General features: G+C 47.0%; 1 protein-coding gene across 1 annotated transcript in view; it reads left to right on the forward strand.

The window, feature by feature from the left end:
• The first annotated feature begins 234 nt into the window (after nt 1-234).
• The window catches only part of MYO1C (myosin IC), a 662,069-nt gene continuing 643,628 nt past the window's right edge, over nt 235-18,675 (forward strand). Inside the window, exon 1 of the mRNA XM_069615425.1 lies at nt 235-352. Within this exon, the coding sequence (XP_069471526.1) occupies nt 266-352 (87 nt within the window). The 5' untranslated portion in view covers nt 235-265. The remainder of the gene's footprint in view (nt 353-18,675) is intronic.

Here is an 18,675-nt window from a genome sequence, read left to right on the forward strand (position 1 = left end):
ACCGGTGTAAATGAGAGTGCGGAGGCCGGCCATAAATTAGCACATCTTGGAACATTCTCGACACATCGAGGAACACCCCTGGTGCGGTGGAAGCGAGCACTTGAGCTGCGATTGTTTTTGGAGTCGCGCCGCTCTTTGTTTAAACATACGAGCCCGGCTCCTCCTTGGCAGTGCTGCGCGTGCAGCCCCAGGCCGGAGACCCATGAGAGGCCTGCAGCGGGCAGTGCAGTGCAGTGCGGCGAGGGCTGGGGACAGGCCAGGCACTATGGAGCTGCACATTCAGTGCGTCCCCACCGGGGAGGTAATCCGCCTGGCCGGGCCTGGGGAGGTGTGCTGCGCCAACTGCAAGAACGTGAGTATCTTATCTATAGGGGCTGGGGCTGGACATCCTGAGGGAGGTGGGGGCTGCACCAGCTGCAAGAACATTAGTGCCGTTTGGGCTGTTGAAGGCCTCCTGGGAATTACGACTTATTGTTGCACTGGCTGGCTCACACTCCGTCCCATAACACTTGATTGGACAGGCATACACATATGGGTGCTCATTATAGGTTTGCCGTATCCCACCGGCAAACCTGCCTTACCGTTAGTGGCGTCGCCAGGAATCAAATGTAGGAGGGGCACAGAGAGGGCCAAAGACAAAAGTAGGGGGGGCACAGACAAAAGTAGGGGGAAAACATGGTCACTGCTCGTCTTAGGTAGGGAGGGCACAGGGTTTCACAGGGGGGTCCCGGCCCCCCAGTACCCCCTTAGCGACGCCACTGCTTACCATCTCCGACGCCCATTCTCCCGGTATTACCTGAATATTACGAGCGGCAGAGAGCCAGTAAGTTCTCATTCAGATAGAGTCCCATAGGACTCCATGGGATGGCATTGCTAGAATTACCGGCAATAGTAGTACTGGTAGCGGTGATTCTGGCAATTACTTGCCGGTAGGTCAGGCCTGCCGGAGATCTGGGACCCCCACCAGCAAACTTGAAGGGTGCTGGTCTGGGCATTTTTTCCGGGATTTTTTCCGGACCAGCACACTTGTAATGAGGCCCATAGTTTCACTACCCAGTCAGTGCACCTTAAATTCTAGTCAATCCGACTGTGGCAGAACCAGCAGGATTTTCTTCCCCTGTTGCTGCAAGTGACAGAAGCTGCTTGAACCATGCAGATTACTGCCACACAGGCGAATGAGTGAAACTCGTTGATATGCCCTGCCATTTCATGTTATTTATTCTTGCGCTACACACCTTCGGTTTTCACGCATTCTTGGTCCTTCGTGATCTGTAACAGGTGTGGTGTGGGGGCTCACGTAGTAGCAGCGGCAGCAAGGCCAGATTGCTTTGTTGCAATGTTGAGATGTGCAGATCTGAAAATGTAGGGCTTCCTGTGGTATGGAAGTTTTAGATATTTTGCAAGTTGTCTGGAGCAGTGGTTAATGTACGCTCCGGGTTTCTAACGTAAATTGTTTTTGTGGTTGTCGGTAGTCTCTATCAGAGTGTTGTCTAAGGAGTGTGGAGAGCCGTGTTGGTCTTATCTGTGGTGAGTGAGTGCAATGCATAGGGAAATTTAGTGTAGGCACGTGTCTGTGTGCCGGGGTGCACCGGCAACCAAAAGAGACCCGGGAAATAATGTTCAAAGGGGCCCCACAGTACACATTTTCAGCAAGCCCAACCCCTTTCCTATGAGCAAATGTGGAAATAAAGTAGGTTACCACACAAAATGAAGTTTACGTTCCATTGTGTAATCGGTGTTGTTTTGGTGCTGGAGTTGTGTGTCGACAAGTCCTGTCTGTTCGGTTGGAAGATAGAATGATTTTGAGGTGGTTGTTGTTACCATGTCTTGCCCAACTAATCACCCAGTAACTGGGACAACACTTGTCACTTGGAAACATCCCAGTTGGTCACATGCATTAGCTTATATCGATGCAAAATATTTTTCCTTCAGCTGTTATCCCTTACTATGCCATGTTATAGGATGTCAGACTACATAATGCTGCATTAGGTAACACTGTGCCATGGGGCAAATTCAGGATCCACAGTTTCAATTCTGCTGACGGAACCTCCAGTCTGACTGCCCCCTGACACCTCAAAGACACCCCAACTGTGCCACTCACTGGTACATGAAATGATGACAGAATGCAGATGGACATTCACCATGGACTAGCAATTGACAAAGCCGCATTTGTTGTGTTCCTCTGCGGCCCTACCCCCAACTTTCCATTGTAGTTGCGCCCCTTGCAGCAGACATGGCAAACAATGCACGGGTAGCCCTCTCCTCTCAAAAATCACAGATCTCCTTAAGTGTTGCATGAGTGTTTCCTGTGTTTGTTTGATGTGCAAATGTTGTATGCGTGATGCATGCTTTTGTCAAACAATGGTTACAAGTAGATGAGGTTAACGCAAAGACTCTTCTGGGGGTCTCTGCTTTGGACTCAAAGTGTTCAGGGCAGTATAAAGAGACGTCAAGTTTTTGAATTTTATTTGTGAAGTCATTAATGATTCCTGGCTTTTAGGCTCATAACAAAGAAAAATGATATGTTATGTTATGATAAGCAGATTTATATAGCGCCGCTGTCATTTCCATGGACTCCAGGCGCATACGTGGCTCTGTAAAAAAAAAGTGTGCAGGGTTGGTTAGTGAGGGAGAAAGGGATAGGCTAGAGGTTGTGCTCATCTGTCGATGCGCGCAGAACCAGGAGAAACTAGTGTCTGTGCGTGTGAGCTTTCTCTTTGCGCTTTGTTAGTGGGCAGGGCTTGTTGTGTCCGGAGGGATGGTGACCACTGCGCAAGTTGTTTGTTGTCTGCAGATATTAGGGTTGTAGCATGATTAAAGAGGGGTGTGTGGTTTGCTTGATTTGGTGTGCTGTTTTACTAGCCCCCTGAGCTTGTGTAGTACGTGAGAGTTCAAGGGGGTGGAAAAGAGAAGTGGGGTTGGTTAGTTGGCTTCTGGTGATCTTTGGGTGTTGAGTAGTTTTATTGTTGGTTTTTCATTCTGTATTGTCCCATGTTTGCTTCGGTCCAGGAGTTTGGTTTGTAGGGGCGCAGGTCTATGCTTAGCTCTGTGAGTTGAATTGCCAGGTTTTTAGTTGTTTCTTGAATGTTAGGTGGTCTTACATTGTTCTCATTTCCTTCGGTATCGAGTTCCGTAGTTTGGCTATCAGAGAGAAGGCGGTTCCTCAGAATTTTCTTTTCTCGTAGTGTCTTGTTTCTATTTGGAGGACTTTGTTCTTGCTGGTGTGCAACCTACCCAGAACCAGTAATCTTACCTTAATGTCCCGTCACTTTTGTGTTGTCCTTGTCTTCATGTAATGCGCCCTGATGCCTGCGGGCTTCAGCGCTATAGAAACAAATAAATGAATAAATGGGTGATTTTAGTTTGGAGGAATTTTAATCCTTGTCCAAGCAGTGATGTACGGGCAATGCAAAGTGCTTTGAATTGAATGTGTTTCTTTACTGGCAGCCAGTGTAGACTTCTTAGGGCCGCTGTGATGTGATCTCTTCTATTTAGTCTCAGGAGTAGTCTTGCTGCCGAATTTTTTGATGCGTTGTAGTTTTTTGTGAGGCGTTCTGGCATTCCAAGATAGAGACTATTTGCATAGTCTATTCTTGATGACACCAAGGAGATTATCCCAAGGGTTCTGTGTGAGGTAAGGGAGGATCGCTCTTATTAATCACAGGAGGTAGAAGCTTTTTTGCTATTGGTTGACTTGTGGTTCCAAAGAGAGGCCATTGTCCATGAGAATTCACAGATTCTCCATCACTGTTGATGCCTCCGGTTGGGTTCCCATGCTCGGTGGCCAGGTCAGGTATGCCTGTGTTGTATTGTCTTCCAGTGGGAAGATCATTATTTCTGTTTTGGTTGGATTTAGCCTGAGGTTGTTGTTTGTCATCCAGGTGTTTATGTCTATGAGGCATTTATTAAGGGTGTTGCCAGGGTCTCAGCCGGAAGTTATCTTGAAGAAGGGTTGGGTGTCGTCTGCGTAGTTGTAGGCTGCCAGTCCATGGTTTTTAGTGCATTTCATAAGGAAGGTCATGTAGCTGTTGAAGAGAAGCAGCAAGAGGTTATATCCTTGTGGTACACCGGAGGTGATATTTTAGTGTCTGATGTAAATTGCGGTAGGTGTGTTCTTTTGGTTTGGTTGGTGAGGAAAGATTTCAGCCATTGTAGTGCAGAGCTTTTAATTCCACATTCCTCTAGTCACTTTGTTAACATTGTGTGTCTGATTGTGTCAAAGGCAGCTGATATGTCCAGTCGTATGAGAACTGTTATCGTTCTGTTGTCCGTGTTTATTTTTGAGGTCATCCCATGTGGAGAGCAGTGCTGGTTCAGTTCCTCTCATGGGTCTGAAGCAGACTGGGGATTGACCAAGTATTCTGTTGCTTTCTGCATGAATGAGTAGTTCTTTATAGGCATGGCTCTTTAGGATTTTCACTGGTTATGGTATAATTGATATAGGTCTCTTGTTCGCAGGGTCTCCTGTATTTCCTGCCTCATCCTTTAGGTGGGGTTTGATGTATGCTGTTTTGAATGATTTTGGCACTATTCCTGTGTTTAGGGATAGATTCATTAGGAGTCGGAGTGTTTTGTGGATGAGATGTTTTTGTAGATACCCGGCGGCATGGGTCACTGGGAGATCTGGCGATATTTGTGTTTTTTATGAGTTTGTCAAAACTTCCTCGCCTATGGGTTTGAATCGATTGAGTGTTGTGGTGGTTGATGGTTTGATGGTTTCTGGGAGGGCGTTTGTGGTACTTCAGCCTGCGTCTATGGTCCATTGTACTGCTTCTATTTTTGCTCTTAAATGGGTAGTGATATTGCCACACAGGGATTTCGATGGTACCATGCAGTTGTTGCACAAAGTTGGGCTTTTCGTTTCCTTGATGAGTTTGAACTGTTCTTTTTGTTGGTTTGTTGCCGATTGGATTCTTGTGATTTAATATGCTTTTTTGTCTTTCAGGACTGCTGATTTGCATATTCAAATTTGTTGTCGGTAGTTGGTTTGGCCCAATTGGTTGTAGTGTTTTCCCCATCTTTTTTCCAGTTTCCATTTTGTTTTTAGTTTTTCTGTGAACCATCTCGCTACAATTTTCTTTGGAGTGGGTTTGAAGAGTTTTAGGGGTGCTAATTGATCTAGTGCGTCTGTGATCCAGGTGTGAAACTTCCCTTCCACTGAGTTCAGTGGCATTTTATTTAGCTCAGTAGATTCCAAAATATCCATTAGGGTTTCCAGGCCAAGTCTTTTCCAGTTTCTTTTGTTTATCGCCAGAAGTTTTATGTTTGTGGGCATCATGCGGCTCTAGATTTTGACAGTGAAAGGGATCATATGATGATCGCTCCATATAATTGGTGCTGTTTGGGGCGGCGGTCGAGAGTCTATCTCTGCAGAAGATTGTGTCTAAAGTGTGTCCAGCTTTGTGGGAGGGACTGTTTACTATTTGTTTGAAGTGAAAGGTTTCCAGTAGGGCGATGAGGGAGTTTATAGTGGTTTCGTTTTCTCTTTTGAACCAAATGTTGAATTCCCCAAAACAATGATGTTGTCTTTTTTTGTAGAGAGGTTGGCCATGGCGTCAGTGAGATTTGTGACAAAGTTGAAGGTTGTTGGTCGGGAGCCTTCCACTACAAAGGTTGCTCATTGTATTTTTCAGGTTGTTGTAAGAGGATTAGTGGTGATGTTTTTCCGTTGTGTTGGGAGGAGTGTTTGAGTGTGTTGCGTGGGTGGCTTTGCAAGTGTGTGCGTTATGTTGCAGCGAGTATAATGTCCGCATGTTAGTGAAGGGAGCAGGCAATGGAATGCCCAGTGGATATTTACGTATCATGCCCGGTGTAGCCATGCAGACGTCTTTTTAGTGGTGCATTTTAGAGCAGAGACACTGGGGCAGAGTCCCAGAGAACCACCTTGCATTGGGAGCAAATACCCCTGGGAGAAGATACCTGGCACCATCTTGGCCACTATCGCAGTGGAGCAAAATAATGTTATGTTATGGTATGTTATTTGATATTTGTAAAGCACCTACTGCCATTGTTATGGCTTCGAAAAGTTGTGGGTTGGAAGACCATGGTCTATGCAAATATGAAAATAAAAAGAGCATTACATTGTGTACAAACAGTAATTAGAATTAGGTGACTATTCAATTACTAGCAGAGATGACTAGTTTAACACATTATAAAAATCACGCAGAGCATTACGTTCAGGCACAGAGAGGACTGCTATGTCAAAGACTATGTGAAAGCTGAACTGAAATGTTCATGGGGCTCAGATGTATTCTATGGGTTACAGCTCAAGAGGGACAATGGGTATGATGCAAAGTCTATCAACCCTTAGGGCAACTGTCTACAGTTGAGGGCTCTGCTATACTTTACATGCAGATCACATGTACACTGAATAACATTCAAATTACATGCACAATTGCCAGACGTGTCAAAGATAAATTCAATGCATGTCCTCTCTTGTCTGTACTATCGGGTTATTGCAGTACAATGTGTTATACGTGATGGCAGTAATATATAGCCATGTGTACCCCCTCTATAGCCATACCCCCACTCTATTCATGACATCACCAATCTCCAAGACTCCCAGTGCTCTAGAAAAAAAAAACACATTAGTCCCTAAATATCAATTTCCCCACCTGGAGGAGTCCTGTGCACCTGACAGGTACGAAGTTCATTCATCACCTGTTCTATTTCGCATCACTTTTTGACGAAAATGTTTTGCTGAAGAAGAAAAACATAAAACAATATGGGGGGAGAGTCATATAAGTGGTAGGGTTGGGTGGTGTGTGGGGAATAAAAAATAGGTAGGGGTTTGGGGCAGTCTTCTGGCATATGATGCCTTAATTGTGCATATAAATGAGTTCCTGTTTTAATTAAAATAAGACAGAAGTGAGCCCTTGCAGCTGTTTCTTGCACTTAAGTCCTGATAAAAACAAGTACTAACAAAGGCAAATGTTTTGGCTTCTATTTAGGTATTATTTAATGCAATCTAAGTGGTCTTGTATAGCACCCAAGCAAGTAATAATGGTGTCCCCGGGAGAAAGTAACAGTATAGTGAAATACAGTGGGAACTACATTGATGTACTGCAATGTTTTTTAGGCGAGGGGACTTGTCTGTGGGATCAGGCCTTAACTATGTGTTGGGAATCTACCAGCATGATTTATTTGACTTGCCTCTTCCTTGGCTTAGAGCCTGTGGCCATGGGGTCTCCACCATCCTCCCAGCTTGTGAGAAGGGTGGCGAAGAGGGAACACACTTGCCTTCGTCCTTGGGAATGCTAGCCACCTGCTACACATGTGGGCCCCTTTCTGCTCCTACTTTTGCCTGTCAGGGACTTGAACAAGTTCTGCCAGGGCTTAAGCCCTCCAGTGGCTCTATTTGCCACCCTCACCACCAGGACAGGAGGGCACGAGTCATCTCAATGTTACTCATTTTATCAGCCTCAGAAGGATATGTTGCCAGCTCATCCAAAATTAAAATGTTTGACCTGCAGCTTGCACGCAGATCTCTGCAGCAGGCGCGACAACTGACTGAGAAACCTCTAAAGCAAATTTCAAGTATCTGCTGTATGTTTAGTACATGAGGATAGTTGAAAAAATATGTTTTGTACATGACAAATGTCATTCTAAAGGGGAGAGTGGAGTACAATAAAAAAAATGATGGATGCATGGCTTCGAATTAATCACTACCATTTTTATTGGTATGGGGATCCTTCCATAGCATCATTTTGCAGGACATCTGTGCCATGGAACCTACTAGAAGGTAGCACCCATATGGAAATGAGTCTTGCCAGCCACCAAAAGGTGCAGCCCCGTCCAAACTGCCTGCCTGGCTACATCTCCTCTGCAGGTGACCACAAGTCCCCCCCCCCCGTCATGTTTAGGTCTTGTGGTGGTCTTTCAGGTGGGGCAGGGGTGCTCACATTTGTAGCAGGACTGGAATGGAATGCTGCCCAGAACAAAATGGCGGGTTATGACTGATTCAAGGCCTTCCAGCCGTCCCATTTAGTTGTAGGTTTTCTCCCTAAATGAGAGAGTGAATGCTCAGATGGGAGGGGCCTATTGAATCCAGCTGTCCCTCACTGATGAAGTAGCCCATTAAGATGGTGGTTGAAAATAGCAAGGATAGGATGGCGGCTATGGACAGCTTCAGCTCTTCCAGGCATGCGAACCTGCCTGAGGGCTGCGGGCAGTACTATGATGTGCCTGCCCTGCCTGAAATAGGGACTTGCCCAATGCAAACAGAGTGCATCATGTGTGTTGTGGCATATTTAGAACCTATGTGTTGTAGCGCCCTGTAACATAGAACGCCTGGTCTGGAAGCCTCCAGAAGCTGCAACCTGGGCAGCACAGTCCCGGGGGGTTGAAGGGCCTGTCACATGCATAGCCTGAGCCCGAGGTCTTTAGGTTCATTCACAAGGCTTAGTGCTGTAGCCAGGCAGGCTATGTCGCATGGAAAGCCCGGGATGGACTAAACGCCTGGATGGATGGTCTGTCACATTGGCAGAGTGACCCTTGCATTCTGCAGCGCTGGATAGGAGGCTTCTGTGCAATTGAGGTTTGTGGTGCAACCCCGCGCGTATCCAGGCCTCAGGATGGGGAAGATGTGGGCTGTGGTCGGTCGTGTCGAGCTGGGGACTGGGAACTTCTCAGTTCCGGTTCAGACTCACGGCCCCCTATGACTGATTACATTGGGAGGGGCGGGGGAGGGCGGTGTGACATTTGGCAGTGGCTATCGACGTGTTGTTCCCCATCTTTTAATCTGATAGTGGGGCTCTCTGAGACATTGAACAAGCACCAATGGGTCCCACCCAGAGCCCCACGTTGGTGTGAGGGTAAGAGCGGCGGCCTTCGTTGGGTTAATGGTGTCAGGAAAGGAAGAAGGCGATGGATATGGCAGGGGAAATGTGCACAAAATACACAATAAACAACCTTGAATATAACAACGTGCATTCAATACCCAAGACTCGTGTATACCACTATATGAAAAGGAATGTAGGGTAAGCACTTAGAACCTCCTTATGACTGAAAGGAAAGTCGGCAAACTCCTTACCCACTATGCTATTACAGATACTGACAGTGCTAAGCCCACGTAGAGGGCAAGCAGGGACAGAATCTGTAAGCTGACACTCTAGACGGTACTGAATAAAGAATTTGGAAACAGTACTCACAAGGACCGGAATGACCACATGAATGCCAGTACTCACGAAGACCGAAAAGACCACTTGGATGTCCGTATTCACGAGGACCGGAAAGACCACTCAAAAGTCAGTACTAACCCACAACCCTGTAAATCAAACAAGAACCCAGAAGGCAGTAAAGGCAAAGAGTGAGGATAACTAAATACCTAAACCCAAGTCAAGAGGCAAGAAGGAATAGTACAGTGTGGAAAATAAAAGATAATCACACAGGAGCTAGTTACAACAGCTTCCCATACCTAATAATAAAATAGGAAATAAATGTAAAAGTGTAAAGGAAAACATGGCATGGATCCCAATAGAAGGCAAGGATCAGGAGCAGTGATACCAAAAGGGAAACCTTCCCACCCATCCAAGGTGAAAAGGCAGGAAACTAAACCTGTAAAGGAAAGATTAATGCAACAAGTCTTTCAGTAGCAAAGGACAATTTCTAGGAAACAGTGAACACAAGCAATTGGGCTACAGCAAAAGGAAAGCTCAGAGAAAGGCTGCCTGCAGACAGAGAAAGGGAGAAAGGGATTTCCAAAAGGCAGAAATCAATTAGGCATACAAATTCGAATTCCAGGACAAGGAACAAGAAACACTAACTAGAAACTGGGCACAAAAACTAGGAACCAGGAACAAGGGACCAGTCAAGACAGGAACGCTGCAACAATGACCAGCGCTGGACTGAAGCAGACTGAGGCTTTTAAAGCTGCTTAACGAGCACACCCCTCAGGCGTGTCGCCTGCTGCACCTGCAGCCACAGGTGTTGCCTATCCTCCACCCAGCCTTGTCCTGCAAGGGAGGAGGTGAGGCAGTGAGCCAGGCATTCTGGGAAGCATAGTCATTTGATTAGAGTAGCAGTAGCATGCTGGCTGCCAAAAACCTGGAATGGATCCGGAAGGGAAGTAATTTGGGGAATAAGGTTTTAGCGCTCCCAATTCATCATGACACTGTAGCATAAGGTTCGGAGAAAATGTCCAGTAGGGAAGAAACCCCAAAACATGCCCCCAAGTGGCGGGAACGGGAGCGAAGGGAGCGAGCCGTGACAAATGGCTGCCAGGGCTGGACTGGGAACCAAAAGTGGCCCTGGATTTTTTTTTCAAAGTGGCCCCATATTTCGTCGAAGGGGCGAGCATAGCGCGTGAGACCAACCCTTCTATGAGGGGACTGCGAGTATCCCCCAAGAAGATGTTGAATAAAATTAGTCCAAATTAGGGCATTTAAACCATGTTATAATCATATATGGATTTTAAAAATTCATGTTGTAAGTAAGTTCATGATCTCATAAAGTATATCTTCAATGATAGGTGGACAAACCACGAGTGCAATATCAGTCTCAATAAACATAAGAAACATATCAAATAATACATGGATTGTAACAAATGTTCTTATTAAGTAACAGAACAAGATGCACATATAGGGGCACATTCTTAAAAACGAATGCAAATAAAACAGCTGAGATAATGCACTTTTTTATTTGCATTAGTTTGAGAAATGGGCAGGTCACCATATTCTCAAATGCACCTCATTCTCAAAGGTATCTCATCACTTGTGCCAACATATGTACTGACAATCTGACCGAGTCTTCAAAGGGCCCGGGCAGAGCTTTACAATGCACATATTGAGCTTCCCTAAAACATGTAGGGGCCTTCGAACACATAGGTAGTGGCCCCACATCTCAAAACAGTGCATCTAAGGCCCCCTGGGGGCCCAATCACATACAAGGACTGCCCAACACATATAGGGTCCATCAGCACTACAGGAGACTCTGCATTGCACAGGAGCCCCTCAGAACACACAGGGGCCACTCAGCACGCACTATGCGCCCCCCATACATGGCCTTATTCACATGCGGGGGTTGGCCCCTCGGCACATAAAATGTTGATCAGTCCATTTATGGGGACCATCAGCGCATGCAGGACTCATCAACACTTTCAAAGAGTGCTTCGGTACATGAAAGGCCCCTGCATATACAACCCCCCCTCAGCAACTACAGACCCATCAGCACACAGTGGAGCATCACTCATACAGGCAGGTATAGGCCCTTGCCACACTGGTAGAGGCGCATAGATAGGGCGGCGTTACCCCATACTGCAAAACAATACCAGGACGTGAAACGGGACAGCGTTGGGGGAGCAGTGGTAAGTGGCGACATGGGAGGGAATAGGCAGGTAGGCAGGGAATGGTCTGGGAAGTGGAAGGGTCAGGTAAGGAGAGCTTGGATGAGTCATCGGAGTTCCACGTAGTGCCCCAGATAATGAAAGTGGGGAGGCCTGTGAAATATTGGTGGGCACTGGTGGTGTCCCCCAGAGAGTTAGCAAGTGGCATAGGTGGGTGGGAGAACAGGGAAAGGAGGGTGATCTTTTTTCCAACTCCAGTTGCACTTAAACATTTAAGCACAATGGATCTTTTTTCACCCATCACTTTGAACCGAATGGGAAACCATGCATAGAGGGGCCCAAAGCACACAGTGGGCCCCATGAAATACAGGAGCCACTCCGTATGCACAGAATCTCCTCACAACATTCAAAGGTCTGCCAGCACATAAAGGGGCCCCTCAGCACAAAAAGGGTCTCAGCACACACACACAGGGGCCTCTTGGCACACATCGGGCCCCTTAGCACAAGCAGTGCCCCATCTCATATACTGTGCATATTCAGGCTACACAGCACAATGAAGGCCTCTTCTGCCTGTAAGAGCTGATCAGCACACATGCAGGTCCTCATTGCACACACATGACACCTCCACACAGCAGAGTGTGCCTCATTCTACCCCGCCCCCATAGCACATACAGTGCCAAACTCCACAAAAAGGGCCCCATAGCAGCTACTTCAGCAGACAGAGACCTTTCAGTAAAGGGGTGAGTGACCCTGTAATCCAAAGAACAATGAGAAAGGATTACACAAATAATAACAAATTGCTCTTTTATTCTCTATCCCTATCACACTCTATCTCCCTCTCTCTAATATAGTCCCACCTCCCTACTTCACTGTCTGTCTACCCTTCTGTCCCTCTCTCTCTACTGCACTCCCTCTTTAACACACTCCCTCTGCCTCTAGCCCACTCTCTGTAACCGGTCTTCTTTATGTGTACCCCGCTCTCTTCACCACACACTCTTCACCAATCGTTCTCACCTCACACTCTCTTGCTCTCCTGCACCCTACTTACCTCTCACTCACCCTTGTATACATTGTGCCACACACCCTGAATTTATTTTCATCCTCCCAACAATGCACATTCATACGCCATTTTCTGGCAGCACCCTTGCTGTGACACCCCCCTTGCTCCCTGTCTCTCTTACCACCTTGCACAGAGCCCATGATATCATCTGATGATAAAGCAGTTATAACGCAGCTATAAAACAAGTGTTTCAAGGCGCGACCAGGCAAAGGGGGAAACAGAGGGAAGACAGAGACAGCGATCTTATTACCATCTTATGCACCCTATTTATTTCTCTAACCCTGTTGACATTTGAACCTTGGGTCTTTTTCACCATTGCAGGTAAAGCTCTCTTTTGCACCTTAGCTCTAACTCGCATACACTCAACAATTCATAAGAAACAGTCAACATATTTCATCTAGTAAACTCAGTCACTCGGCGTGTTACACAAATCAAAGAAATAAAATAAGTCAATAAATTAAGCTCGGTTATACCCACACTACAACATTCATAATAGCAACGCCAACTTACCATTTCCAATTGTAAACGCTGCATTTGATAGAATGCTAGAATGACAGTGGATGGACATAAGCCAGAATATAACCAGAACACACGATGACTCAGGAACATGCCGCGCATCTCAAAAACAGCAGACAGAGCAAAGCAAAGCAGAATTGCAGTTGCTCTCCCAAGGCAATGCAGGGCCCGGTAGCATACCTCGCTCTGACCAGGCAGGCTTGCATTGAAACTCATTCCTTCCCTAATGCCACCCACCCTTCCCTCAACAGAAGGCCATGTGCCATATAATGCCAAATGCAGGCCCCAGCAGCATAACTCGGTCTGACATCACTCCTTCCCTAGTGCCACCCACCCTTCACTCGAAAGGAGACCAAATGTAGGCTATCACTACTTGTACTCAAGCAGTGGAGCCAGAAGGTGCTGTCACTGATTGATGCCAAGACATATGGACATATGCTGTGGAAATGAGGTGACTACTTTAGTTTAAGAGCCATTTTACTGCCACTGGGTAGAAACGTTTGCAGCAGGTAAAACGTGAGTGTGCCAGGCGCGCACCAACAAAATGATATGTACATTGCTGCCGGGGAAGCATACATGCCAACTCCTCCTTATTTGGGAAGGAGACTCACGATTTTGCAGACACAAATGTTTTTCCCATAAAGTTTTACCTTTTAAAATCCCTCGCCCCATTCAAGTCTATAGGCAAACTAAATTCTACTTATTTCCGTCTCATAATCTCCCACTTGTGAAGGGGGAGGGAGGGGTCTCATTATGGAACCATCCATATTTCGTGCCTTATGTGTTAAAAACGTTGGTCTTGGGACACATCTGAGCAAAGCGCCTATTGCACTCAAAAGCTTAGATTGCTACGAACACTGCATGGCTCCCTATACGTTCCATACCCGGAACACAATAAGAAATTAACATATTTATCAACATGAAATCATTGAGAGCCATGCTAGACTCACGCAAGCAGTCTAATCACTGCACCAGGCCAGCTACTGCTCGTTGAGGATTCTGTGCGTCACTGGCAGTCACAACTTTTAAAAGAAAACAAGCGATAGCCCCCATCTCGCGTGCGCTGCCATTGCCCTACATTCCCCACCAGGCAGGGAACCTGGACGGACAGCTCTGTCCTGGGGAATGATTTGAGGGACTGGCTGCCGCTGCAAATAATGCACGATTCAGGAAAAAGATAACTTTGTTCAGTTAAGTAACTTGACTTGCAGGCTTTAAGTTAAGTTACTTAACTCAACAAAATCATGCATTTCATCAGCAGTAGCAGTGAGTGACCATCACAGACCAGAGGAGATTTGAAACTTCTCCGAACGTGAAAAGGTTGCAAGGTGTGCCGGAGTGCATGTGCTGCACCCAGTGGTGACCCTTGCAGTGTGCACGCGATGCCCCTGTTGTGCTCCGTGCAGTGTGCATGTGGAGGGCACGTGGAGCCATGGGTCCCATTCTGTGTGCAAGGTGCATATGTTATGTACTGGGTCATATATAGCGCTCTTTTTGTCATTTGCATGGCCACCTCTTGGCGCTTTATGATGTGCTCGGTGGTGCGATAAGGGAACCCCACGTGGCCTTTGGAGGGGTGGAGTGAGGTGACTCTCGCCACAGCCACGCGGACTGGAGGACGTGTCATGGGTACACAACCTTTGGAGTGTTGTGGTGACGTGCACAGATGATGCCACCTGAGACAGTCTGGGCTGAGACGAGCCACTTGCAGACACCGGCCGGAGTCTGACCTGGTGCAGGGGTTGCCTGGGGTATAACATTATCTCGAGCACCTTGAACAAGTGGCCCACAGTTGCAAGTGGCAATTCATTGCTTTTGTGACGGACTGTTTGAGTAGTACCGAAGGGCGAGGCTTTTGATAAAATGTGATGCAAATTGTGCAATTTAAACAAAATGTATTCAGCAACACTGGTCAAAACTACTAGCTGCAGAGCGAAGTAACTTGTCAAACCCGTCCACATTGACCAAAAGAGTGTCCCACTTTGATTAAAAAAACGGGCCCAAACTAGCATTCTGTTGTGTTTTTGGTTCGGGCATTGCCTTATTGCCCTACCAGCAGAGACAGGCCGGGGTAGGTCCTGCTGCATCGACGCTCGGCTGACCTCTCCCTCACGCAGTTGCTGAACCCACACCAGCCGAGCATCGATGTGCCTACCCAGTCTGGCCTAGACGGTTCTACGGCCCAATAACAGGGCTCTGGGGAATGATTTCAGGCAGCCACTGCAAGTTAACTTTACTTACGTGGACAATCTCGAGTCGAGACTCGAGATACATATCATCAACGTGCAGTGTGTCTCGCTAGTCGCTTCTCACCTGACAATCGGTCGATCTTGTGGCTTGCAATGCCAGGCCTCATGCAGCCTGGACCAGCTGCCTGCCTGCTAATGTGTGCACTGTACGCGCAGGCGCAGCCTGGGCTGTAGGTAGGGCACGTGCAGTTCCAATCTGGTGCCCAGCCCAGTAGGCCCTGCACAGGTGCGGGCCCAGCCCAGATGCTGGGGATAAAAAAAAATGACGGTGCCTCTGCCTCGGTCAGTGGTGGCAGCCAATTCAAGGCAAACCACCCAGACGGAGCCGAGGAAAATCACACGATGTGTTTATGCTAACACATGTGTATTCTTCCGCTCAAAAAGAGGCCCTACAGGCCAGAGGCCTACCGGGGGATGTCCAGGTGTCCCGGTGGGGCAGTCCAGCCCTGATGGCTGCAAACAAAGATGTGGCTGGTGTCTGATAGACTCCTCGAGGGCACACACATGCACACAAGGGGCGCAACAAAACGTACATTTCGGGGTGGGGGAGGCTAACCCTTCAAATGTCAGGATAGGTTACTAATCTAGTGCAGCTTCAATATTACAAGCAGTTAACTCTCTCCTTTAAGTCTGACAGCACCCAGGTAAGGACTGCTGTGAGAATGAGCTGTTTCCTGTCCCCTGGCTACCCTTCCAATCACTCCCCTGGCATGCACGCGCTGCTAAACCCACATCAGGATTTCAAATGCCCAGAAAATGATGCACAGGAACGCAGCTGCTGACAATGAAATGCTTTACGTTCTTAATTGCCTGCCGCGGCTCTGTGGGTCAGCCAGGTCGTGTCAACACAGCTCACATTTTTGGGGGGGGGGTGATGCCCGTTTACCTCAATGCTGTTGCACCAGTGATGCACACAACCAGGGCACGCCCAAATGCAGCCCGTCCTGAGGGTCTCTCCAGTTCTCTCTCTGGAGGGGCGTCTAAAGGGATATGGAGAGGGAGACGAAGGAGTTCTTGGGGGTTGGGGGCGGGGCTGGGAGATGAATTTAGAGGGGCATTTAGGGGGCATCAGAGGTGCATCTATGGGGCATTAATAGGGCACCAGAGGTGCATTTGAGTGCAATAGAGGTGCATTTAGAGAAGCATCGATAGGGCATCAGAGGGGCATTTACAGGTGCATTGAGAGGGCATCAGAGGTGCCATCGAGGGGCACTGAGAGTGCGTCAGAGGTGCATTTAGGGAAGCATCGATAGGGCATCAGAGGGGCATTTACAGGTGCATTGAGAGGGCATCAGAGGTGCCATAGAGGGGCACTGAGAGTGCGCCAGAGGTGCATTTAGAGAAGCATTGAGAGGGCATCAGAGGGGTATTTAGAGAAGCATTGAGAGGGCATCAGAGGGGTATTTAGAGAAGCATTGAGAGGGCATCAGAGGGGTATTTTTGTAAATGATATGTGTGTTATAGTTTACAAAGAAACTTTTCACACAAGTCCAAGTACACACACGTAGACAAGGATATCAAATACGTATCAAATACATTTAAAATTACAGAATAGACACAACAACATCATTTCATTCAGCAGATCTTGAGTTCTTACCGGATATTACATTAGCGGATATTTATGAATTTGTTAAAAAGTTAAAAGTCCAAATAGTTACGCGTGTAAAGTGCAAGAGTATATCAAAACGTCATAATTGTAATATCTTTATTTTAGTGTAATTAGAACAATAGAATGTGAATGTTTGATTAAGGCTATTGCCATAGGGAGTTCATTAGCTACTAATCGTTGCCATAAGGATTGTGCATTAACCCAACCTATATGGTCAACACATTTTTCAAAGGTTTGACTTCTCAAATTCTCGGGCGAGGGACATTCAATAGCCAAGTGCAGGAGAGATTCCGGGACATTTGGTGCCTCACACAATGTACAGGTGTTTGAGATTGCGGGTCAGAAGAAGGAGTCGGACACAACACAGACATTTAAGTGCTTTATTTTAAATGGAAAAGGCCGAGATTGCCCTATCACTATAGGGGAATTCCCTCCAAACTAAATGAAACTAAGGTCGTCTGTTGTCAGGAAGTCAAAAATGAAAAGATTTTCCTCAGTCTATCTGACCCCACCGCTAATACTAATAACTAAACGGGGCCCCAAAGAATCTCTCTTTTCTGGTGGCCTTGCCTGTGCCTTTTAGTCTTGCGGCTTCTCCCAGGGTCTTCTAGTTTCATACAAGTCTGCAATATCTCGTCTCTTGTATCACAAAAATACTCCTCATGATGATCTCCTCTGGTACTGAAAAGCCTCTTTAATGAGCTCCTCCAGCTCTTCCCACCTGTTGGTGGGTCATATTTTCCTGAGCAAACAACCCTTAATATTGTTCTCTTGAATATAGTCTCTTAAACACTTTCCTTTCTCTCTGGGTTGTTCCTTTGATTTATTAGCTTTGAAAGATCCCCACCTCTGAGATGGCTTTACCCAGTTCCTTCTTTCATAGTGTACTTCACGTTGTCCTCTAAACGCACAATACGTTTCACAACTTTTCTTACAGGGTTCTCCCCACTCTTTAACAATTGTTTCTCTGGAAATCACTTCTTGAGGTTTTCTCTCTCTTCCCCGTGATAGTGGTTTCTGCTTTCTTAATGCTTCACAACCTTTTTCCTGCTTTGGGCCTTTAAATATCTCCTCAGATATCTGTTTCTGCTCACTCGTTATTCCGTTAATACATGTACCACAATCAGTCTCTTTGCTTAATTATTCATCCTATCAGTTACTGCCCACTCCTCCAACACACCCCTGTACCTGCATCAGCCACGAGTAACTTTGCGGGAGTCAGCTGACACTCAGATAGGTCAATTTTCTTATCTTTGCTTTCGCTTCTTGGTTGTTCCGGTCTCGGCTTCTCTGTAGCTCGCGCATTCCCTGATCGGCTGTAAGTGGAAGCTTTCTGCGCTTCCTATAATTCAGGTTTCAGCGTAGTTAGGGGTTCAGGCCCACCACAGCAACTCTGTGGCCACCCAACCTCTTTGGACGGTTCCTCTGATTCCGTCCTGACAACGGTTCTCCCTCTGTCTGCTCTGCCGGTCCTTTGGCATCTCTGAATTGCCTTTCCTGCTTCTTGGAGTACCGAAGGCTCTGCGGCTGCACTCAGCTTCACCTCTCTTTGGCGTTCTGATGTCAAGGGGCTTGCCCTGCTTACCGTTCTCTCTACTTGGTTTGGGCCTCCTTGTCCCGTTTTCATTGCTCTTTCTACTTAAAGTGATAACTCCTTTATTTTCAGATACCGTCTTGTTTTCCACATTGCCTACAGCTGAACAGAAGGACACAGTGTTTTGGATGCAAGATAGTCCCATGTATGCAGTTAGAGTGTCCTGCATAAAGAGTTCCCTTTGGGAATGGGAGTCCTTAAGGGGGAGTCCCTCCCAGTGAGACCCCGCTGTCCAGACTGCTAGGGAGGGTCTTGCGGAGATTGGCTCACCTCCCTAGCCTCAAAGGGAGTGACTCCCCCTTGGGGAGGAGGGACGAATACTCCCGATTCGTCAGGGTCATTTATTCCTTATATAGTTTATTTCAC

Source organism: Ambystoma mexicanum, chromosome 9, assembly GCF_040938575.1.
Source record: "Ambystoma mexicanum isolate Mex_15411 chromosome 9, UKY_AmexF1_1, whole genome shotgun sequence".
NCBI classification, from domain to species: Eukaryota; Metazoa; Chordata; class Amphibia; order Caudata; family Ambystomatidae; genus Ambystoma; species Ambystoma mexicanum.